Genomic DNA, 24,766 nt, shown 5'->3' on the forward strand with positions numbered 1-24,766 from the left:
ATGGCTGGGGTGATGTCCAGCTTCAAAAAGTGGAGGTCAGACCACTATCTCAAGGAACCATTTAATCTTGATGCAGTAACAGAAAATCATGTTTCTCTGGTTACTCCCTGTCACGATCCGCTAATACAAGCAGGGGTCATGATGGTTCATTTGTTGATCTCAGAGTGCAAAAGAAACAACAAAATTACAGTTTAAATCAAAACAATGCACCTTTATTGAGTGCCCATGTTGGGGGTTAGGTTTGTTCCTTTTTTACTCTAAAGAATTTTTTCCCCATAAGTTACCAAGGAAACTAAGTATTGGACACTTAAGAGTACTCAACCAAAACAAAGAGGTGGCCAAAGCTCGGAGGGAGAGATAACAGGAGATTTGAGGCAGGTAAAGGACAGAGCTTGAGGCAGCTTGGCACTCTGTTTTTTTGGTGTTTGGGGAGAGAGAATGGCTGGGTTGCTGCTCACTGCTAGAAGAGTTCACTGTCTCTGGAGGGGTCCAGTCCTGGGAAATCTACCATCATCTGCTCGCCCTGGAATTCTGAGCTTCTCTGCTGCCCTGCGGGAGCTGGGCCAGCCCTGCCCTGCTGTCGCGTTTTCATCGGCACTGCTCCTCTTGCTACAGGGTGACTCCGCACCCCCCTGCCCTGCCGGGACACCCTGCCCCTGCCTGCTGGGACATCCTGCCATCACAGCCACCAGCCTGGGACTTTCCACTGTTCCAGCTTGGTGCTCTGAGAATCCTAAAAGGGCACCAAGACCAAACTGCCCTGGGTTTTTGTGAAGCAAAGCCCTCAAGTTTCTTGGTACTGTTTTTCTTATTAATGCTGTAGTAAAGAACTGCTATTCCTATTCCCAAATCTTTTGCCTAAAAGCCTCTAACTGCAAATTTATAATTGGAAAAAGGGGAGGGGGGTTACATTCTCCATTCCAAGGCAAACTCCAGCTTTCCCTGGCAGATACCTGTCTTCCTAAACCAAGACAGCCCACAACATGGTAATGTGATAGAGGAGAAAGACAGAGAGAGAGAGACTAGAGAGAGGAAAAGAGAAAGGAATAGCTACCAACAGAAGACACTAAGTCCTCGTGGTCATCAGCCAATAGATCCGTCTTCTTCCGTGGGGAGATCTCCAGTTTTGGTTAAACTAGGGAGTATTTTTATAGTCTTTTCCAAAGCGACAGGCAGTTGGCCAAAAGGTGGGGAGATCGATATGAAGTTCATACAGAACAGACCAGTCCGGCAGCAAGCACAATCAGTCCACCGTGACTTGCCCATTGTTTCTGCTCAGGTTCTGATGGGAATGCATGCCAGGTTTTTGGTCCAGCAAACACACCTGCAGGCAGACATCCCACCTCAGCCAGGCCAGAACTCCTGTGTGAGGGTTTTAGTGTTTTCAGTCTCTGTTCTTGACCACAGTAGTGAGGCAGATGAGGGATCTTTGGACTGTCTCTTACACTCCCTGGCAGATGTTTAGTCTTAAAATTCTCCACTGAATGCAATTCAATAACCTCCCTGAATGTTTAATTTGCATGCTGAAGTTTTTGACAATACATCCTGCATCTTCCGTATATCCAGAATAAGCTGGTATATTTTATTTTCTCCAAAGTAGACAGCCGAAACTACTGTTCGATATCCTCTTTGTAAAAATATCTTTGTGCTGGTTCTGGTTGGGATAGGGTTCATTTTCTTCCCAGTAGCTGGTATGGGGCTGTGTTTTGGATTTGTGCTGAACACAGGGTTGATAATATCGAGATGTTTTAGTTATTGCTGAGCAGGGCTTACACAGAGTCAAGGTCTTTTATGCTTTTTGTATTGCCATGCTGGCAAGGAAATTGGGGGTGCATGGGAGATTGGGAGGAGAGACAGTCAAGACAGGTGACCCTAACTGACCAAAGGGATATTCCGGACCACATGACATTGTGCTCAGTATATAAAGAGAGAAGAAGGAGTAACTGGGGGGGGACTTTTGGAATGATGGCATTTTTCTTCCTGAGTAACCATTATGCATGATGGGGCCCTGCTCTCCTGGAGATGGCAGAACACCTGCCTGCCCATGGGAAGAAGTTAATGGATTCCTTGTTTTGCTTTGCTTGTGTGCATGGCTTTTGCTTTACCTAATAAACTGTCTTCATCTCAACCCATGAGTTTTCTGGTTTTCATCCTTCCAATTCTCTCCCCGATCCTGCTGGTAGCGGAGTGAGTGAGTAGCTGTGAGGGTCTTGGTTTCCAGCTGGGATGAAACAATGACAATCTTACAGGCTTCTTTTTAGATCTAAACATCATTGATTTTACCCTGGCATTGAGGACTGGTTCATTCTTGCTGATTTTTATTTAAATCTTGGTTTCTGTGCTTTACAGAGATCATCTAAATTGAACATAGTATTCCAGCTATGACATGTGAAGTATCCACAAAGATCTCTCGAGCAATTTCCTGTTAATACAGCTTTGAATGAAATTCTTACTTTGTTGAAAGACTTGGGTTTTGTTGATTCGTTTGGGTCTACTGCTAGAATTACTAGATATTTTTTCTGTCATTTTGAATAATATAGTTATTTATTGCATCTTTTATATTTGTCATCTGTTTTCTCACACTGACTGTACTATTTGTGTTTCTTTTTCATTTCATTTAATTGACTTTGTACACATCTGTGTTGGTTATGCACAATCTGGTTTTCTGGGCATGGAGGTGGCTTCTGTGAGAAGCTGCTAGAACCTTCCATCATGCCCGGTATAGCCAATCCCTGATGGCTCTAAAAATGGACATTCCACTGGCCAAGTCTGGGGCAATTAGAGATGATGGTAATGCCTCTGTGATGACATATTTAAGAATGAATTCAAAACAAAGTCACAAGGTTTTTGCTTCTAGTCAGAGAAGAGGAGGAGGTAAGAACATATGAGGGAAAACAACATGGCAACACCAAGGTTGGTGAAGAAGGAGGAGGAGGAGATGCTCCAAGTGCCAGAGCCAAGATTCCTCTGCAGGTAGTGGTGATGACCATGGTGAAGCAGGTTGCCCCCCTGCAGCCCATGGGTCCACAGGGGATGCAGAGATCTACCCGCAGCCCATGGGGGACGTGCCCACGTCATAGCAGGTGGATGCCTGGAGGAGGCTGTGATCTAGTGGGAGACCTGGTGGAGAGAGGGAGGCCCTGCTTCTAGGCTGGAGCATCCTGTTCTTGGAGGACTGCACCCCGTGGAAGAGTGACTCATGACACAGTAGTTCTGGGATGACTGTTTGCCCATGGGAGGTACTCACGGTTCAGCAGTTTTGGAAGGACTGCTGCTTATGACATTGGAACCATGCTGGAGAAGTTCACGGAGATCTGTCTCCCATGGGAGGGACCCTACGGAGTAGCAGGGGAAGGACTCCTTTCCCTTAGAAGTGGAAAAAGATCTCAGGTGACAAACTGACCAAAACCCCCATGCCCTGTGTCTCTGAGTTGTCAGTGAAATGGAGGGAAGGGCTGGGGGAAAAAAAGGTCTTTTTGAGGGCCTATTTTACTTCTCATTATTCTCCTCTGACTTTGTTAGTAATAAATTCACTTTGTACCTCTAAGCCGAACCTGTTTTGCCATTGGAGTGTTTTCTCCCAGTCCTTAGCTCATGAAGCCTTCATTAATTTTTTCTTTGCTCTGCCCAGCTGTGGTAGGGGAGGGTGAGTGAGCAGCTTTAGTAGGTGCCCAATGTTTGGCCTGTGTCAAACCATGACATCTCCAGTTTGGAATCATTTAAGTATTTAAGCTGTCTTGACATTGCAACTCATTTCAGTGTCATCCTGAAAATGTGTTGTACTCCTCTATTGTTTGTAGTAAGGATTATTAGAACTGCAGAACAGAACTGGAGATGCATTTCAATAGGACACTTAAAGCTTTTCTAGGGTACCTTTCTGACTACTGTGAAGCTTTACCAAAACGAAGATCTTTCACTTGTTGCTTCCCTTGTGCATATAGAACAGTTTTGATGTGTACATTTTTCCTTCAATTGCCTGTTATCTTTTTACCAGATGCTTATAAAGTGCTACCTTGTTGTTACATGAGGGAACATGAGACAGACAAACGACACAAACTCACCATCGATCATGAGACAAACAGCCTGTTTTATTGTTCAGAACTTCCTTTTATGGGGGCTTTGAATTTCCCAGGTTTAGACAGCTGATTGGTCTGGGTCTTAACACTGCCCAGCTCCTTAACCAGTGATATATTTGCACTTAGGATCAAATGGGGTTGGCTGAGGTCCCTGCATGGGTTTGAATCCAACCTATCCCTGCCTTATCCAGGGACTTGTTGTTACTTCTAGGCTGCTCGAGTTTTGGGGGTCTTATATGGCCATATTTATCTGGCAACTGCATGCCAGCTACAACCGTGACCATTCCCCCTTTTTGTTTTATTAAAAAATGCAAATTGTTCTTTGTCTTCCTTTCCAGGCACCTTGCAGTTAGGATGACAAAGACAACATGATGACACAGATAATAAATTTAGTTTGAATAAGACTTCCCACTCAACTTGACAAGCCTAGTCTCCCTCAGTCAGTGATGGATCTCATGTATCATTGGTGTTGTGACATTCACATTCAGGAGCTGTTAAAGGGGATTACCAGAAATATAAGTTTTTAAGATGGCATGCCACAGACTCATTACTGAGAAGTTACAATTTTACAACTTAACACTACAAATAATAAACAATTAACTCAAAACCATTTCAATTAAAAATACACATCTATCTGCCACTGATGTTTCCCAAATGTTTGAGTTTTGGGGTTCAAGTAGGGTGATGGGTAAATTGTCTTACCATTGACAATCTTCTGCTTGTGACAAGCTGTTGGCTTGCTAGGCTATGTTGTGAATTGATTGAAAAATATGAGATGAACATGAGAGCACCCAAGACTTTTGAGGGAGGTCTACATCCACCCCACACTTCTCCCCTTTTCTTTGTTTTAACAACTATAACAGGAATAAAACATGGACCTCTGAACAAAATTAATAAGGTGAAACTTATAACTGCCTATATGCTTTACCATCATCCAGGGTCTGCCATCACTGAGGAGCCTCCTTTTCACAATGAGGACTTGAAAGGACTCTTCCTGAAGAGTCCTCCATGTTTATCTCAAAGGAAAGGGGTTCAGTTTCTGCAAAGCCCAATCAGCTAGTCAAAGTGACTTGCTTTCATCTTTAGCACAGAAACACCTGGGTTTGATACTTTTCCTTCCAGTCAAGGTCATAGCCTGGCCAGGGCTAAGACCTAGACTAGGTGGAGCTTCCCTATCATAACTTTAAAAGAAATCTTTTAGTAATAACTCATAGAACAGCTGGCTTTGTCATTTATCCTTAGCTAAATAATCAGTGATATTATATAGAACTTATAAATAACTATAACTATGTACATATATATACAACTCCTTTGAAAGTACTATTTACCTTTTTGTTACAAACAAACCAATTCAAAACTATCAAAGGAAACACCTCCTTGTCTCAGGTTTTACAGGTTATATTGTGGTACAGGATTAAAAGTGACACGTCCTTGTGTCAGCAATGTCCTTAAAATATTTGATTTTTGAGGTCTTTTGAACAAAGTTATAAGTAAATTCTTATTCTAAGAGTCTCATAGATCATGTAACATGTATATGTGGAGTTTTCGGATTTCTCTTGTGAAGGCTTCTCTGGGTTGTGATTTTAGCTTATTATTTGATGGGTAGATACAATGTTGATAACATCATTCAGTTGGATTTGTAGAATTGCTTTGTAAAATCACAATACAAAAGACAGTGTAAAATTGGGTTGTTTACTTCTATAAATATAGTTTGTAGTACTACAGAACAGAGATAATAAAGGTGAATCATTTTGTTTTCTAAAGACACTTATGAAGTTGTTTCTTGAGGTTGGAAGAAATTAAGTTACACAGTTATTGTACTATTATTAGTATACTTAACAACATTGCTTAATGGCAGTAGTGTAAATAATGAGCCTTTTCCTTTTAAGAGTTTTGAAATTGAGTTAGACTTAGTGAAAAAAAAAAAAGGGAGATGAGAATTTATAGTATACATGGGCTAATCAACAATTTCAGTTAATTTAAGCATGCTTTTGGGATGATTATGCATTTTTATTTAATGTTTTTTTGTAGTACAAATAATTTTTGTTAATTAGAAATTCTTGTTAATACTTTCTCACACATAGTTTTTGACTTTTTTGTAATCTCAAATGACTTTAGTTGTGTGATTAGTATCTGAATACTTAGCTACAAAAATTCAATAATAGAAGTTATGGTTATATTTTGGTTTAAAAATAAGAAAACATTCAATTAGTATTTCAGATATGAAAAGTAGTTAGGGTTAGATTTTCCATTCTAGTGGTAATCTTTTGACATCAGGGAAAATGTAAGGTGGAGGTTGTTTTTCTAGAAAGAATACCTTGAAAAAACATTAGCTAATTTCTACTTGAAAGGATATCTTATTAATTAGAATTATTACATGAATATTTATTCACAAAGGCAATTAGAGCAATGTAGGGGTGTAATGGTTTCACCTTTGCCAATTCCTGTTTCCCAAAATTAGTGTAGTGGTTTGAGTGTCTCCCAGAATCATCTATTCCTTTTCCTGCTGTGAGATAGAATTAGGAGAAAAGCAAAGCACACTCAGAAGGTATAAAGGTATATTTATTAACAAACACTAAAAAAAAGAATAAGAATCAAAATGAAACCTTCAAAACACTTCCCCTCCCCCCACAACTGTTCACATTCCCACTGACAACAAAAAGAGAAAAAATCTGTGATTTTGAGTCAGTTTCATCACTTTAAAATAGTCTTTCATCAGTTCTTAGGGAGAGGAGCCTCTCTTAGAACTCCCATGGAGACATCGCCACAAGAAACAATTCTCTGGTGGCTCCCATGTCACGAATCTGCAGCTGCCCGGGGTATTCCTCACCAGCCTTGTTGCCCTCCTCTGGACACGCTCAAGCATCTCAACGCCCTTCATAAACTGAGGGGCCCATAACTGGACACAATACTCAAGGTGTGGCCTCACCAATGCCAAGTACAGGGGAAGAATGACCTCCCTGATCCTGCTGGACACACTAATCCTAATACTGGCCATGATGCCATCGGCCTTCTTGGCCACTTGGGCACACACTGGCTCATATTCACCCAGCTCTTGACCAGCACCTTCAGGTACTTTTCCACTGGGCCACTTTCCAGCCACTCTGTCCCCAGCCTGTAGAGCTGCATGGGGTTTTTGTGACCCAAGTGCAGGACTTGGCACGTGGTCTTGTCGAACTTCATGCCATTTGGCCCCTCAGTTTAGGAAGGATGTTGAGATGCTTGAGCGCATCCAGAGGAGGGCAACAAGGTTGATGAGGGGCTTAGAGCACAAGTCCTATGAGGAACGACTACGGGAGCTGGGGTTGTTTAGCCTGGAAAAAAGGAGACTCAGAGGTGACCTTTTCACTCTCTATAACTTCCTGAAGGGTGGCTGTAGTCAGGTGGGGGTTGATCTCTTTCTTCAGGCAGCAACTGACAGAATGAGAGGACATGGTATCAAGCTGCGCCAAGGGAAAAATAGGCTAGATGTTAGGAAAAAGTTTTTTACACAAAGGGTAATAAAGTATTGGAATGGTCTACCTGAGGAGGTGGTGGATTCACCATCTCTGGACGTGTTTAAGAAAAGACTAGATGTGGCACTCGGTGCCATGGTTTAGTTGAGGTTGGGGTTGAGTTGGACTTGATGATCCTGGAGGTCTCATCCAAACTAATTATTCTGATTCTGATTCTGACAAACCGTGAAGTCCCTCACATTTAGCAGCTTTCCTGTTAGCTGCACTCATGGGCCATATCAGCTTATTTAGGGTACAGTTTAAGGATGACTCTTCTAGTATAAAACAAAGATTGTCTTCATCTATCTCCAAAATCATCTTAATCTCAAGAAACAGAAGTCTTCTTTTCCCTGGGGACAGAGGGTGTCTCTATCTTCCTCAGTTCAAAATTCTCCAATGGATCACAGCTATATCAGTCCATGGCTATGACTAGAACTTTGCATCCCCCTCTCCTAGGGTGACTTTATGATGCTTGTATCCTCAATCGTCTGTTCTGTTTGTGCACTATTGAGTTCTGTGCCTTTAAGACTGGTTCTGAAAGTGAAGGGGGAGAAAAGATGAAGCACAGAGTTTGTTTTTGTTGTAAATGCATATTATAAAGTGCTATATGATTAATAACTTTGTGGTAAGGATATAAGTTTTTATTTCTGCTGTTAGTAAAGAAAATTAGGCATAGTGGTAGTAGTGATATAGTATGCTTAAACTGTCTGTTTGGCTGGGATAACATCCAGTGAACATGTAAAGAAGACTCTGCTATTGATACACCAACTATCAGCATCTACCATCTGAAGAAAGCACGGACCAAGGCCCAATCTGGAGGTGATAATGAAGACACAGCCAAGAAACACGCATGCTCTAAAAAGGCAGACCCAAGGAGGGGCCATGCAAAACAGTTCCTGGAATATGGAAACTAGTTTATGGAAAAATATGGATATTCAACAGATTGATACAATAGTAAGGGTATTTAAAGAAAGTCTCTGAAATAGCAGGTTGTGGACTTGGCTAAATGCCAAGTCACCCAGCCAGCCGTACTTTGCTTTGTGTTATCTCCTAATTGTCTTATCTTTTATTAAACCTATTTCTTAAAATTTACATAAAGGTGAATCTCGTTTTTCACATTTTGAAAACGGCATTCACTCCTCTGCACTCCTTCTCCTGGACTGTGTTCATCTGAAGCACAGACCAGCAATGGGACAGAGATCTTTTTGCTTTTAGTTAGTTTAGCTACCTGAGGCAGGCAAGCTTCCTGGACTGTTTTTTCTCTCTTTTTCTTGGGACTGGTTAAACCTGCTCTGGACTGAAGAACCCACAGGAGCACTGAGAGCTTGCACCTGTGGACCATCGGGGCCTGGACCTCCGGAGGGACTGATAAGAGAATGAGCAAGCTGAGCTATCCACAGCAAGGACTCTCTGAATTTGCCATCTCATTTCAGAACAACACAAGGTTTTATTGTTTCATATTATTCATTCTTTATGCTTGTGGGCACTTTGTTAGTTAAATAAATAGTTTTTCCCACTTTTCTCTGAGGAAGTTCTTTCCTGGACCAGTTGGGATAGGGGCTGTTTGGGTTTACTCTCCAGAGGGACCCCATTCAGGGGTTTCCTCCCAAATTTGCCCTAAACCAGGACACCCTCTAAAAAGCATTCTATAAGCTACAAGGATATTTTAGTCCATTCTCCATGGCCTCACAAGAGAAGTCCAGCTCAAACTAGGCAACTCCTCAATCTTCCTCCAACTTAGAATCTTTTACTCTCTCTTCACTGACTTTAGCCTCATGCTGTGTCTCTCCAGTTCTTAATCACTCTGTATTTCCTCCCACTCAGAGAAGGGTTAGTGCTTTTTAAGTTTCATCTGTGCAAGGAAAGAATTAACATCTCCCAGGTCTGCAGAGGGCATGATGGTTCTTCCCCAGGAAGTGGCTGAAGATGGTAGGGTCAGGCCATGCCCAAACTCAAACTGCAAGTCCAATCTACACAGCTGGGCCCCCTCCCCTCTGCCGGATGACTTGGTAGCAGCAGCCAGAGCCACGCTGGGGGCGTAGGGTCCTGGCTCCTGGCAGGGGCTGCCTGGCCTAGCTAGGCCTCCTGGACCACGATGAGGGGGCAGCATAGCAGCAAGGTCATAGTAGCCACTCCTGGGGGCCCGGGAGACACCTCCCTCGGCAGCTGCTGGGGCCCGAGCAGGCCTGGCCAGGCCTCCTGGGCTTCGACATTAGCAGCAGGATGTTTAACAGCCGGACGAGTTCAATCTGGCTGAGACGGGGCCCTCTCTCTTCCCCTCCCCCTGCCTAGTGGCCCCAGGCAGGACTGCCCAGCCTGGCCCCCTGCTGCAAGCAGGGAGCCGGACTGGCTTACCTTACCTCTCTCAAAACCCAGAAGAAAGAAGACACTTCCAGTGATTTCTCCGACTTTTAACCCTGTGTGTTCGCAGAGGCGTGTCACCTATCTAATGGATATATTAGCTGTCAATTTTCATGCCTAGTCACTGATTGGTCTTGCTATAAATTCCTCAGAAGAATTACTTTTTTTGTTAAACCACCGCAAAGGGTCTACAAGGTGGTATTGTTGCCCGAAACGAAGTGAAAACACAAACCAACAAGAAGTCAGTTTATGTCGTGCTTTATTTGGGGCCCGGGGTCCCGGGGACTAGCGGCCCAAATCAGGATTCCCAAAGACCCTCATCAAGACTCAGGTTTTTATACCTTTTTTACAAAGATTACTTCATCATACTACGTGACAAACAGAAAAATTCTTTGATCAAAGCAAAGACATTCATCTACCAGGTAACAGACTCCTAAAGTAATAAATTCTGCATGCTTGTCTTGTTCAAAACTATAGGTTAATTACCAAAGTTTACTTTTCCCCATCACTAGACCTCCTCCTAGTAATATTTCAAACTTTATCTTTAAAACAGTTTGCCCCCTTCAGTATGTTTTTCATGCTTTACTAATCCCTTTGATTATTGTTTCCACAGACCCAGCACATTCCCAGGCTACTTTCCCAAGGCCTAGTGCCCTAATGCTAGCCAAGAAGCCTTAGCATAACTACTGCTATACAATTTTCTGATATTTGGTAACAGTATTGTAAAAAGGGGCAAGTTCTGGCCAGGATGGCATGGCACAGAGCCTTTAGTAAGTCAAGTAACCGTGTATCGGCGATTGATGGAGAGACAGGAATACTGATTCATGATCAGAATTCGATTTTACTCAGGTTTTCCAAGTCTTATATACCATTTCAGTGAGGTTAATAATTTCTACTACAATAATTAGGTTAAAAGATCATTCAAGCAACTTATGCATTTTGCAACATCTTTATCATAGGGGGTTGATTGAATCTTTTCCCTTAAGCAGGTTTTAATCCCATCTTCTCATAAGCTCAAAATTCTGTTTGTCCTTGCCATGGCATCCTAGTCACCAGACCAGTTATGCTAATTAAGTCTGTCTTACTCTCAGACTTGTGTATTCCCACATCTCCCCCTTCTGTATTAACCAAAAACACTCCTTTAACAGCCTTATCAATCAGTCTCTGCACACATTGAAGCAAGCAAGGTATCATAACAAACATAATTATTATTAAAATCATAACATGCATTCCTATTCTAAGAAAATCTTTTAGCCAAGGTGTCAAACCCCAGCCACTAAACAAGTTATCTAGCCAAGAACCAGATTCTACCTTTAGTTTAAACACACTATCCTTCAGCAGCTGAATGCTTTTATGGATAGATTCTGAGTGATCAGAAAGATTCATAAATAAGCATAGCATCTGATTCAGCCCCATGGTTTTTTGCTTGTTTGTTTTGATCTGTGTTGTGGAGAGAAAAAGATTCCTTTTAGCCTATATCCTTTTTTAAAGATCAGTCAAATATAAGGCACTCACTTAATTGTTTTGTCTGCATTCCAGTTTGCAAATATGGCTATTTTCGGATTTCCTCAGTACTTCCCCCTGAGAGTAGGGAGGTGAGGACTATCCTTTTCTTGTGCCCTGCTATAATTAAAATTTCAATGGCTGTTTACCTGAATTACACCAAAAGGACTCTCTAATATCTCTAGTTTTCACACCCTTTATACTGACACAAAACTCAAAGTTCACAGTTTCCTAGACAGGACAAAAGAACATCAGCTACAGTCCGGGTGGGGTTCCTCCTCTTCCTCCTCTTTTGTGGATTTGGTGGTGTCGGCTGCTGGTGGCTGCTGGTAGAGGTTCTCGGAAAGGCTTCACAATCTTTGCAGGAATCCAGCGAGGTCCTCTTTCTGAGGAGATACAAGCAAAGCCCCTTCCCAAAGTGATCAAAGGGTAAGGGCCCAGGATTTTACCAGATTCTGGGTCATGGATTAGTACTGGTGGTTTTTCCTCGCAGGAAAGTGATGTGGATGATGCAAAATGCCTAGTCATGGGGGGATTCAAGTTTGTCATTGAACAGTTTAAGAAATTAAAAACGTATAGGGCTTTTCATAGCCTTTCAGTAGGGGTGTCTCCAACTCCCCCCTTTTGTTGTACCAGAAGGCGTTTGAGGGTGCCATGGGCACACCCTATAATGGACTGCCTTGTAGGTGAGTGTGGTATGCTTTTTTTTGGGTGATACTCCATAAGGAGAAAAAATCTGCAACTCTACGGGAAATGTATGCAGGTCCATTGTCTGTCTTAATTTGTTGGGGGATTCTTAATGTAGCAAAGGCAGCAGCGAAGTGACGACAGACATCCTTCGCTGTCTCTCCTGTGTGAGTTGAGGCAAAGCACCTGAATATGTGTCAATGGAAGCATGCACAAATTTCAAGCGGCCGAATTCAGGAAAGTGGGTTACATCTGTTTGGCAAATCTGTAGGCTTTGTAAATGTCTTGGGTTGACTCCTGTGTTTACATTAGCAAGGGTGCAATGCTGACAGTCGGGACATGTGGCGATGATACTAGAGGCCTGAGCTGGAGTTAAATCAAAAAGTGTTATTAAGGCTTCAGTATTCTGATGGAAAAAGGCATGACTTAGCCTACCTTGCTCTATTTTGTTTGTTAAAACATGCTGCACTGCTAAAGCTAGCAAGTCTGCCTGGGCGTTACTTTCAGTGAGATAACTTTGGAGACTGGAATGTGATTTAAAATGCATAACAAAGTAAGGAGTCGTCCTCTTGTCTAACAGACTAACTAGCAGTTTTAACCAGGAAAAAAGAGTAATGTTTAATATTTTTCAAAACAGAATTTTCTGCTCTTTGAACAATACTTGAAACATATGTGGAGTCAGTAACCAGATTAAAAGGCGTACTGAATTTTTGAAACACTGATGACAGCAGCTAATTCTACTATTTGTGCAGACCTTTCAACAACAGCAATATCAGATTGCCAGGTTCTAGTTTCAGAATCCTTCCATACAATCACTGATGTATGGGTTTTCCCAGAACTGAGATATTAATTTTAAAGAATTAAGGACTTTAGTTAAAGAATTGGACGTGGACTTGCTGACGTAGACTTCCCTTTACATTTTGAAGAATAAAAGACTTTAGCACGTAGACTCCCCTTTTACTAACTAGACATTGCTGAGGTAAACTTCCTTTTTTTAACATAAGCCGGATTTAAGGAACCATAAATCAGGAGACCTGTCAACTTAATCAATAGACTCCAAGAACACAATGTGATCATAAATCAGATAGTCTTGAGAAAACAGGATCCAGGTGTCACCAACACTAAAAGGTTAAAAAGGCAAAGCGAGGAAGACGCATCTTACTTCATCATTTTGAGATCCCACCCCCTAAAAAGGACCACCGACCCATTTCAAAGAAGAAACTACGCATGCTTAATTGCTTTTTGGCTAATTACCATACGAAGCGGGGGAATGGGATGGACCAGAGTCATGAATATGCATTTGTGTTTTGGGTATTCAACACTTTTGTACATAAAAAGACCCTGTGATCATCTGTAAATTGCGCGTGTGTATTTGGGAGCTATCCCTCACGCTGCCCGGCGTCGTAATAAACATACACTTTCTAACTTCAAACTGTTAGAGAGTCTTTGTTCGTCATAGTTGGATATTGGTATTAGATCAATATCCACATGTTTTTAACAAATCAGAACCATCTGTGAATATTGTCATAGCTCGCAAAGGAGTCTCACTTCTCTTTGGTTTAGGGAGTAAGTTAAAAGAAGAACTTAACAATTTGTGTTTAGGTGAATGGATAGATATCTGTCCTGGGTAATCTGCTAAAGCAATTTGCAATTTTTTAGACATCTGTAGCAACCAATTCAAATAAAACATAGTGAGAGGCAGAAAGATACAATCAAAATCTTTCCTAGCCAAGGAGGTCAGCCTTTGACAAGCCTTGAGAATTAACATGGCCATAAGTTCATCCTGCATGGAAATAGTCTTGGGCATATTATTAGGCAAAAAGACTCATTCGATTATTAGTAAAGCGTCTACTTTTTTTGAGTCTTACTGAAATATTAAGGCATGGCGTTGCTTGTTGAGGTTCAGAACGATTAACCACAATGGTAATTCAGGGGCCCAATGGGCTGATGATAGCATCAGCCACTTTCTGAAGCGCAGTCTGTGGTCCTTTGTTTAAATGCCTAGGTGATAAAAGGTCGGGCTCTCCTCCCAGGAGGGCAAACAATGGCTCTAAATCTGCATTTGAAATCTCAAGCAGGGGACGAACCCAATTTATCATTCCTAGCAGTTTTTGTGTATCATGTAAAGTTTTGATTTCAGTTGAAATTTGGAAGAGTTGTGCCGAAATAGAATGCATGGTTATTCGCCAGCCCAAATATTTCCAGGGAGATGTCTTTTGAACCTTTTCAGAAGCAATGGTCAGGCCCGCTGATGTAACAGCCTGGCAGACCGCTCGCATTGCTTCTTCCACACGAATCACAGTTTCTGCAGAGATGAGGATATCATCCATGTAATGATAAAACAGAACATCAGGCATTTTTTCCCGTACTGGACTCAGAATTTTTACCACATACCACTGGCATATGGTCGGGCTGTCTCACAATCCTTGAGGCAGTACTAACCAATGATATCGATCAAGCGGTGCCTGCATATTAATGCTTGGCACAGAAAAGCTAAATTTGGGTGCATCATCTGGATGCAGCGGTATATCAAAAAAGCAATCCTTTAAATCAATCACTATTAGATGCTAATTTTTAGGGATCATGGAAGGAGAAGGGAGCCCCGGTTGTAGAGGCCCCATTCCCTCGATTGCCTCATTTATTTTTCTCAAGTCATGCAACAGCCTTCACCCCCCAGACCGCTTTTTAATTACGAACACAGGTGAATTCCAGGGACTATTATATGGGATTATATGTCCCTTTTTTAGCTGTTCTTGTACAAGTTCATGTAATACGCACAGTTTTTCTAATGACACGGGCCATTGATCCACCCAAACGGGATTGGAGGTTTTCCAGGTAAGTTTGGGAGTGTCGGGCGCACCAATGACCCTTAGGCAAGATTTGCATAAAAATTCCCCACTGAGATAAAACATCTCTGCCCCACAAGACCAGTGGTGCAGAGACCACAAAAGGTCTGACAGTAGTTACCCTTATCTCAGGTCCTGTAATTTGCACCAGGTGTTGGCTCTGATAGCTTTGACTGTTCTCACCCACCCCTGAAAGGACTTGGGGGACCGGTATTAATGGCCAATCATTAGGCCATTGACTTCAAGAGATAAGACTAGTGTCTGTGCCAGTACTAATAAGTTCGGTTAAAATTAACTCCTTCCTTTTCAGAGACACTTTGCATTGGCATGTGGGACGCTGAAAAGTGATACGTTGTGTCCAGAAAATCTGTGGCACCTCTGTGGAACCAAACCCGCCCCCCCTCCCCCCCTCTGTGTAGCTATCGGGAGTGTGGACAATAAAAAGTATAAGCTGAGCAATTTTGCTGCCTGCAGGGATCATGCAGGGGGGCTGTGGAGTTCAAGCCATAATTTTTATTTTTCCAGCTGTATCACAGTCAATGACTCCTGGCAAAAGAAACAGTCTTGTTACTGAGGTAGAAGATCTACCTAAAAGCAAAGCATGGTAACCTTGTGGTAAAGGGCTACAAGTCCCTGTGGGGAGACAAAATATGGAGCTGTTGGTTAACATTACTGTGTTACTGGTTGATATGTTTAACTTGGCGCTTCTGGGGTGGCTGCCTGTAGTTTTGCGATGGTTTGGGTAGCGGGGGCAGGGCCGGCTGGAAACTGAAGGTTGGTTCTAGCAGCTGTGCTTGGGGCGGCTGTGGAACTTGTGTCTTCACGCGTCACCATCCCGCGCTGCGAGATGAGTTTCCCTGCAAAGGCTGCCCATTTTTGTGAAATTTAGAGCGACAGGAATTAGTATAGTGAGGACCCTTCTGGCAGCAAGGGCATACATTCGGTGTTTTTGCACTTTTTGGCAGTCTTTTTTAATGTGCTCAGGCTTTTTGCGGCTAAAATAAACTGACTGCTTTTTGGGCAATATTTTTAAAGCGGCAAAGGTATCAGCTATACTTTGCTTTATGGTTTGGTTAAGTAACTGCTGTTGTGTTTTGCAATGTTTTCAGGTGATTGTATGTCTTAATCATTTGTAGCAATGTAGGCTTTGGTTTTGGGGGCAGGGTTTTTAAAAGGCGTTTGCAATTTTTATTAGCATTTTTAATAGAAAGTTTTAGTAGTACAACTTTTTTGGCTTGATCATTATTAATTTGTTTTTTTAGAGTTTGTTTCAGTTTGTCTACAAACTTCATATAGGGTTCTTGTGGAGCTTGCTTAATATTTATGAAGGATTGTTGCGGGGTTTTGTTATTAGGTACTTTGAGAAATGCATACTTAGCTGCTTTAGTGATTTTTTAGGGTTTTATTTTGTAAGGCAGCTTGGCCATTAGGATTGGTATGTGCTCTCTTGCTAGCCAATTGGTCAATAGTTAAGGTAGTCAGGGCTTGGGTTACATGCTCTGCATATGTTAAAATTAAGTTTTCTAGTTTTTTTTAATTGTGTCATGAATATTTTATATTGCGTTGGGGTGAGTAAAAGGTTTGTCAGGAATTTAATGTTATGAGGAGTCATCAGGTGGGTAGTGAAGGTTGCTTTTAGTAAATTATTGAAGTATGGGGATTTCAAATTCTATTCTGTCGCTGTATGGCGCAGTTCTTTAATTTTTGAGTGGTCTAAGGGTTTTTATCGCAGATTGTTTTCCTTCGGGCCAAGTTGCACGGGGGCTACAAAGATTTTTGCTGCAGTTTTAAACTTTTTGTTTTTAAGGGCTTTTTTTTTTATATTCGTAATTAATTGTTATGCGTATTTGGAGGGAATAGGTCTAGATCTTTTTTGGGGTCAGGGTCGAAAGATTTTTTGTTGCTATTAGAGTCACTTCGCATAATTACTTAATGTTTGGCGGCTCTGGGGTTGCTGGTGGGATAGTGGTAAGGCTACAGGTGGCATCTGTGCTTTGTCCTTGGCTTTTGTTGGGGAGAGGGTGTGGACGGGAGAGGGAGAGTGGGACCCGGGTTGATAAGGGTTTAACACAGCTGCAGGGACCGTCACTGTGGTTGCTTTACAGGTTACTTTGCTTTTTCCTTCTTTTTTAATTACGTCTATGAGTGTCTTTCAAGCAGGGAGCAGGCGAAGCTCTGGCTCATGGCCAGGCAGCGTAGCCAGGTAGAGTTTTACACTGACTTTGTTCTAGTAGTAGAGAGTAAAAATAGAAGTGGTGGTATTGGGAAATATGCGTGACACCTATTGCAGAAGTGACTTAAGGTCCTTTTTAGGGATGGTGGATCCATGCTTGCTTAGGAGGCGTAGCATGGTTTTATAGACCTTTGTTTGGTGGACATTTCTTGTCTCATATATTTAGTTTTTCTGGTTTGGAGTAAATTAGGGAAGAACCTCCAAAAGGAGTCCCCTAAACCAAACCTCCACCACCCCTTCCCCCCCTAGCCCTGGGTTCGGGAAGGAAAATACCTCAGAGGAAAGTGGAAAAACCGGTTTATTGACAAAAATACACTCCCCAACACCGAATAGTGGGAAAGACGGGTTACTGTGATGAGGAGGGTGCTGACGCATCTCTGTCTGGCCCGGGACTTATCCAACTTCTCAGGTCAGGTCAGGTCTGGAGCTGGTTCAAACCTTTGGGGGGGGGGGGGGGGGGAAGAAGGAAGGAGGGAAGAAAAAAAAACCAAGCAGAAACAGTGGAGGGAAGAAAAACGGCGGCAGGGGCAGCCGGAGAGCAAAGCAAAGCAAAGCGAAGAAGGCAAAAACAGCTGAGCTCACAAAAGCAAGAGCCGAAACAGCCAAGAAAAAAAACAAGGAAGGGACTGCAGGCTCCCGCCCAAGAGGGCGGGATTCAGCTGCGAGACATAACAACATATCCAAGATATGGGATGGATATATGGGATAGGAGGCAGCTCAACCCAGAACAACTTGTTACGTTGCAGCGTACAGTGGTTGTGGGCTCAAACACGGTTCTTTTATCGTTACGATCAGTTTTAGGGGCGTCGCTGATTGCTGTTAGATAGTTGGTTCTTCTTCCTCACACCGGGCACCAATTATCGGCGATTGATGGAGAGACGGGAATACTGATTCATGATCAGAATTCGATTTTACTCAGGTTTTCCAAGTCTTATATACCATTTCAGTAAGGTTAATAATTTCTACTACAATAATTAGGTTAAAAGATCATTCAAGCAACTTATGCACTTTACAACATCTTTATCGTAGGAGCTTGATTGAATCTTTTCCCTTAAGCAGGTTTTAATCCCATCTTCTCATAAGCTCAAAGTTCTGTTTGTCCTTGCCATGGCATCCTAGTCACCAGACTAGTTATGCTAATTAAGTCTGTCTTACTCTCAGTCCTATGTATTCCCACATGAGACCATGTCTTCTCATTCTGTTAGTTGCTGCCTGAAAAACGAGACCAAATCCCACCTGACTTCAAACACCTTTCAGCAAGTTGTAGAGAGTGATAAGGTCACCTCTGGTTCTTCTCTTCTCCAGGCTAAACAACCCCAGCTCCTGTAGTCGTTCCTCATAGGACTTGTGCTCCAAGCCCCTCACCAACCTTGTTGCCCTCCTCTGGATGCACTCAAGCATCTCAATATGCTTCCTAAACTGAGGGACTCAGAACTGGACACAATACTCAAGATGTGGCCTCACCAATGCCGAATACAAGGGAAGAATGACCTCCCTGATCCTGCTGGACACATTATTCCTGATACAGGCCAGGATGCCCTTGGCCTTCTTGGCCACCAGAGCGCACTGCTGGCTCATGTTTAGTCAGTTCTTGACTAGAACCCCCAGGTCCCTTTCCACCTGAACACTGTCCAGCCTCACTGTCCCCAGCCTATGATGTTGCAGGGGGTTATTGTAGCCAAAATGCAGGACTCGGCACTTGGACTTATTAAACTTCATCTTATTGGATTCTGCTCATCCATCCAATCATTCCAGGTCTCTCTGCAGAGCCCTCCTACCTTCTAACAGATCGACAGAAGCTCCAAGCTTAGTGTTGTCTGCAAATTTACTAAGGAAAGACTCAATATCCTCGTCCATGTCATCAATAAAAATATTGAACAGAACTAGCCCCAACACAGACCCCTGAGAAACACCACTAGTGACTGGCCACCAACTGGATGCAGCATGGTTGACCACCACTCTCTGGGCTCTGCCATCCAGACAGTTCATAACCCAGCAAAGACTGCTCCTGTCTAAGCTGCGAGCTGCCAGCTTTTCCAGGAGTATGCTGTGGGAGACAGTATCAAAGGCCTTGCTGAAGTCCAAATAGACAACATCCAGAGCCTTTCCTGCATCCACCAGGTGGGTCACCTGGTCATAAATGGAGACCAGATTGGTTAAACACTATCTACTCCTGCTAAACCCATGCTGGCTGGGTCTGATTCCCTGGCCATCTTGTAAGTGCTGCATAATAGCTCTCAATATAAACTGCTCCATTATCTTACCTGGCACTGAGGTCAGGCTAACTGGCCTATAATTACCAGGATCCTCCTTTCTACCCTTTTTATGAATGGGAATCACATTGGCCAGTTTCCAATCATCTGGAACCTCACCAGTAAGCCAAGTTAGTTGGTAAATGATGGAGAGTGTCTTTGCAAGATCATCTGCCAGCTCCCTCATCACCCTGGGATGGATCCCATCTGGTCCCATAGATTTATGGACATTCAAGCAGCTCAACACTTCTCTGACTGCCTCCTCCTGGATAATAGGACCATTCTGTTCCCTGACACCATCAACCAACCCAGTATGACAGTTATCCTGAGGACAAGCCATCTTCCCACTAAAGACTGTTGCAAAGAAGGCATTAATCACTTCTGCCTTCACCTCATCTGCAGTTACTAAGTTCCCTCCTGCATCCAATAGATAACAAAGATTGGTCTCATTCTTCCTTTTACCATTAACATATTTGTAAAAAGATTTTTTATTATCCTTTACAGAAGTTGCCATTTTAAGTTCATATTGAGCTTTGGCCTCCCTAATTTTTTCCTACATGCCCTAGCAACCCCCTCAAAATGCTTCCTGAAAGACCAGACCCTCCTTCCAGAGGTGATACATCCTTTTTTTATTCCTGAGCTCTTTCAAAATCTCGTTACCCATCCAGGCTGGACATTTGCCTTGTTGACTCATCTTTCAGCACACAGGGACAGTCTGTTCCTGTGGTCTCAAGATCTCTGTTTTGAAGCACGCTCACTTTTCATGGACTCCTTTGTTTTTAAAAACTACTTCCCAAGGAACTCGCTGGACAAGCCTCTGGAATAGGTCAGTCTGCCCTCCGAAAGTCCAATATAAAAGTCTTGTTGATACTCTTCCTAACTTCACCAAATATTGAGAACTACAATTTCATGATCACTATGCCCCAAGTGGCCTCCTGTGGATGCTGAATGTGAAAAATCAGACAGCAGCACAGTGTCTGTGTGAAACTAAATTTTCTCATACTGGTCTGAGATATTGTGGCCTGAGAAATTGTGAGGAGGAATTCACAGTCCTTGGAGAAAGTAAAACAACCTTTGCAGGTGTTGTTTGTCTCCCTGTTGTTTACTTGCAAGACATGATTGAGGAGTGTTGTTCCTGACTGACTAATGATGGTGATGTGTTGGTTTGCTGTCCAATTAACTTTATTCTCTCGGAACTGTCTATAAAAGAGGATTTCGAAGAGTAAAGATCGCTCTCACTTGCTAACAAGCTGGAGAGTTGTTCTGGGTTGACCTGCCTCCTATCCCATATCCTGGATACATTGTTGTGTCTGGCAGCTGCCCCTCCCTATCTGGTGGGGACCACCCCTCCCCCCAGCCCTGGGTTCAGGAAGGAAAAATACCTTGGAGGAAAAGTGGAAAAAAACCAGTTTATTGACAATGAAAAGAACACTCCCCAACACAAAAAAGTGGGAAAAAGAACCGCGTTACTGTTGGAAAGGGTACTCAGCTTCTCTTGCAGACCCAGGAGTTCTCCAACTTCTCAGGTCAGGTCAGGTCCGGAGCCGGTTCAAACCTTGGGGGGGGGGGGGGGGGGAAAGGAAGGAAAAAAAAACCCGAACAGAAGCAGCGAGAGCCAGCGGCAGGGGCAGGCCAGCAAACAGAGAGAGAGAGAGAGAGAAAGAAAGAAAAAAAAAAGAGAAACAGCAGAGGGAAAATAAACAGCAGGCCAAGCAAAGGCAAGCCAAGCAGCAGAGAGCAAGCCAGCAGAAGAAAAAAAAAAGCAGGCCCCGCCAGAGAGGGAGGGGCAGCTGCCAGACACAACAATGTATCCAGGATATGGGATATATGGGATAGGAGACAGGTCAACCCAGAACAAGAGTCTTGTGTAATTTCTGCTGCTGTTGCTAATTAGAGCGACAGCCTTCAACTACCACATCGCCACCAGCCCATCTCTATTTGTAAACAACAGATCTAACATAGTCCTACCCCTGGTGGGCTCACTCACCAGCTGCAACAAGAAGTTGTCCTCGATACATTCTAAAAACTTCCTGGACTTCCTCCTTTCTCCTATATTAAGTTCCCAGCAGATGTCTGGTAGTTAAAGTCACGTACAAGAACAAGAGCTGGTGCTCCTGAAACATTCTCCAGCTGCTTATAGAATAGGTTGTTCACCTCTTCTTCCTGATTGGATGGGTAACAGACTCCCAGTAGGATGTCAGCCTTATTGGCTTTCCCCTTAATTCTTACCCATAAGCATTCAACTTCATAATCATTAGTCATAATATCTATGGCATCAAAAGCCTTCCTAATATAAAGGGCCACCCCTCCACCTCTTCTCCTTTTCCTGTCTCTTCTGAAGAGCTTGTAGCCATCCAGTGCAGCACTCCAGCCATGTGAGTCGTCCCACCATGTTTCTGTGATAGTGACTACATCATAGTTCCACTGTTGCACCATGGCTTCAAGATCTTCCTGCTTCAGCAGGGAGTGAGAAAGATGATGAGGAGACTGAAACATCTCTCTTAAGAGGAAGGACTGAGAGAATTGGGCCTGCTCAGCCTCAAGAAGAGACAACTGAAAGATGACCTTATCGATATCTATCATTATCTGAAGGGAGGGTGTCAGAGGATGCAGCCAGGCTCTTCTCAGTGGTGGCAACCAATAGGACAAGAGGCAGTGGGCAGAAACTGATTCACCTGAATATGAGGAAGAACTTCTTTCCTGTGTGGGTGACTGAGGACTGGAACAGAGACCAGAGAGGGTATGGAGTCACCATCACTGGAGATATCCAAAAACCATCTGGACACAATCCTGTGCCATATGCTCTGGGATGACCCTGCTGGAGCGGGGAGGTAGGATGAGATGAACACACTGGCGTCCTTTCCAACCTTACCCATTCTGTGATTCTGTGACTTGGGTTGCTAGTTAAATCTGTATGTTTTAGTTTGATGTTATTGTTTTTCTAACCAGAAAAAAAGGGTATCTATACATGGTTTATACAACTACTTAGACTGGTAAACAAGCAGTTACATTCTTAAATTTTATTATGCTTCTGTAAATGACTTTTTTTCTCTCTCTCCTGTGCTCTCTTGGGGGAAAAATAATTTTACAGGTTATTTAATAACAAACTTAAATGATGTTTCATTTATGACTGCATATTAAGGGGTTTATTGGTACACACATATTTTGTCTAATATGTGTATTTTAACTGTTAGTGAATGGAACTTAGTGTTGCTGGTTAAAATGTTCCTCAAAGCTGTAAAACTGATAGATGTTGTCTTGAACCTATTTTATCCATCAACATACGGAAGATGAAAAGTATTTTTCCTGCCTTTTCACTTTCTAATTGATTTCTCAATTTCACATGCCCTAATCGTCTATCTGCACTATTCTGAATAAATTGACTTGAAGCAGTAAAATGGACTGTTATCAGAGAGCAATTTAGCACAGTAGTATACTTTGTTTTGGGGACAAAGTGAAGGACCTGGCCAGGTTAGTTGATTATCTTCCTTAAAAAATTAGGTATTAAACATGTTATTAATACTATAGTTCTGGTTAATTAAGGTTAATAGAGGTTATAGATAACTTAAAACATAACAGAGCTTTGTCATTAAAATCCTAAATAGTTTTTCTAACAACTTTCTATACCTTTCTAACAAGGTATTTCTTAAACTTGCATATTCTTTGAGAACATTCCTCACTCCTTAAAATTTTCCTAGGTTCTGATAACAGGTAGATTTTTCAAATTTTTATTGTTGGGTGTTTATGGTATGGTATATGAATAAAGTAAAAATGCTGACTGCATTTTATTCTATCCTAGGTAATTTGCAAGTCAGATGCTCCTACAGGGGATGTTCTGCTTGATGAAGCTCTGAAACACATAAAAGACACCCAACCTCCTGAAACAGTACAAAATTGGATTGAACTGCTTAGTGGTAAGCCTTGAACATAATGTATTTGCTTTTTCCCTCCCGAATAAAGCTAATTATCTGGCATCACTAGTGATTATATTGTTAGATTTTCATGGAGATAGCATGCAAAAAAAGTTCATCACTGTCCTCTAGAGTAGTCTCTTGCTAATTTTAGACTTTAATCAAATATAAGTTACTTGCTTTTGACAACTTGGTACAGAAAGGATCTAGATGGAAGAGTCAGAGGACATCTGTGGAAGAGGTGTCTTCTGCTGACTGAAGTAAATCAGCACTGCGCCCTGGAGATATAATGGCCTTTCCCTGTAACTGGAAATGAAGGATAGTGGAAGTTCGGAGTATCACAGAATCATAGAATAGCCTGAGTTGGAAGTGACCTAAAAGGATCAGAGTCCAACTCCTAACCATGCACAGGACAGTCCCAAGAGTCACACCACGTGCCTGAGAATATTGTGCAAGCATTTCTTGAACTCTGTCAGGCTTGGGGCCATGACAACTTCCTTGAGAAGCCTGTTCCAGTGCCCAACTACCCTCTGGGTAAAGAACCTTTTCCTAATATCCAATCTAAACCTCCCCTGACACTGCTCCAGCTGTTTCCTCAGGGCCTATCACTAGTCCTTCTTATATTGTGATGCTTGTGCTCAGAACTGCACACAGGACTTGAGGTGAGGACGCACCAGTTCAGAGCAGAGAAGGAAAATCACCTCCCTCAAGCAGCTGGCAATGCTTTGCCTCATGCACCCCAGGATATGGTTGATCCTTAAAGGCTCCAGGGCACACTGTTCTCATATTCAACCTGTCATCCACCAGGACCCCCAGGTCCCTTTCCTCAGAGCTGCTCTCCAGCCTCTCGTTACCCAGTCTGTCCATATATCCAGAGTTGCCCCATTTCAGGTGCAGAATCTGACACTTGCCCTTGTTAAACTTCATACAGTTGGTGATTGCCCAGATCTCTAATTTGTCAAGGTCTCTCTGCAGGGCCTCTCTGCTTCTGAAGGAGTCAACAGCTCCTGCCAATTTAGTGTCATCAGTAAACTTACTCAATATAGCTTCAAGTCCTACATTTAAGTAGTTTATGAAGATGTCGAAGACAATTGGGCCAAAAATGGTGCCTTGCGGTGTTGCCTGGAAATAAAGCAAAACCTTCCCAAACAATGTTAAAACAATAATATAAAAGCGAACGTTTACTTGAAAGCCTTCAGGTACACAATATGGCAAAAAAACACTCCTGGAATTAGATTTGTACAATTTTATAAGATCGGGCAATTAGTATATCTAGCAAATATTGTCCAATTCGAAGAGCAGTTGGTTAGGTAATCTCTCCCCCAGGTTCTGCCCTGTAGGCAAATCCGCGGACGGCTGGGACAAGGAATTCTGCCAACCTGTATATTCTAGAACATGTGGTT

General features: G+C 42.7%; 1 protein-coding gene across 1 annotated transcript in view; it reads left to right on the top strand.

Annotated features, from left to right (window-relative positions):
- The window catches only part of LOC136373338 (Golgi phosphoprotein 3-like), a 110,516-nt gene that overhangs the window by 38,574 nt on the left and 47,176 nt on the right, over nucleotides 1–24,766 (top strand). Inside the window, exon 3 of the mRNA XM_066338245.1 lies at nucleotides 23,252–23,366. Coding sequence (XP_066194342.1) covers nucleotides 23,252–23,366 — 115 coding nt within the window. The remainder of the gene's footprint in view (nucleotides 1–23,251; nucleotides 23,367–24,766) is intronic.

The sequence above is a fragment of the Sylvia atricapilla genome, chromosome W, assembly GCF_009819655.1.
Source record: "Sylvia atricapilla isolate bSylAtr1 chromosome W, bSylAtr1.pri, whole genome shotgun sequence".
Classification (NCBI taxonomy): domain Eukaryota; kingdom Metazoa; phylum Chordata; class Aves; order Passeriformes; family Sylviidae; genus Sylvia; species Sylvia atricapilla.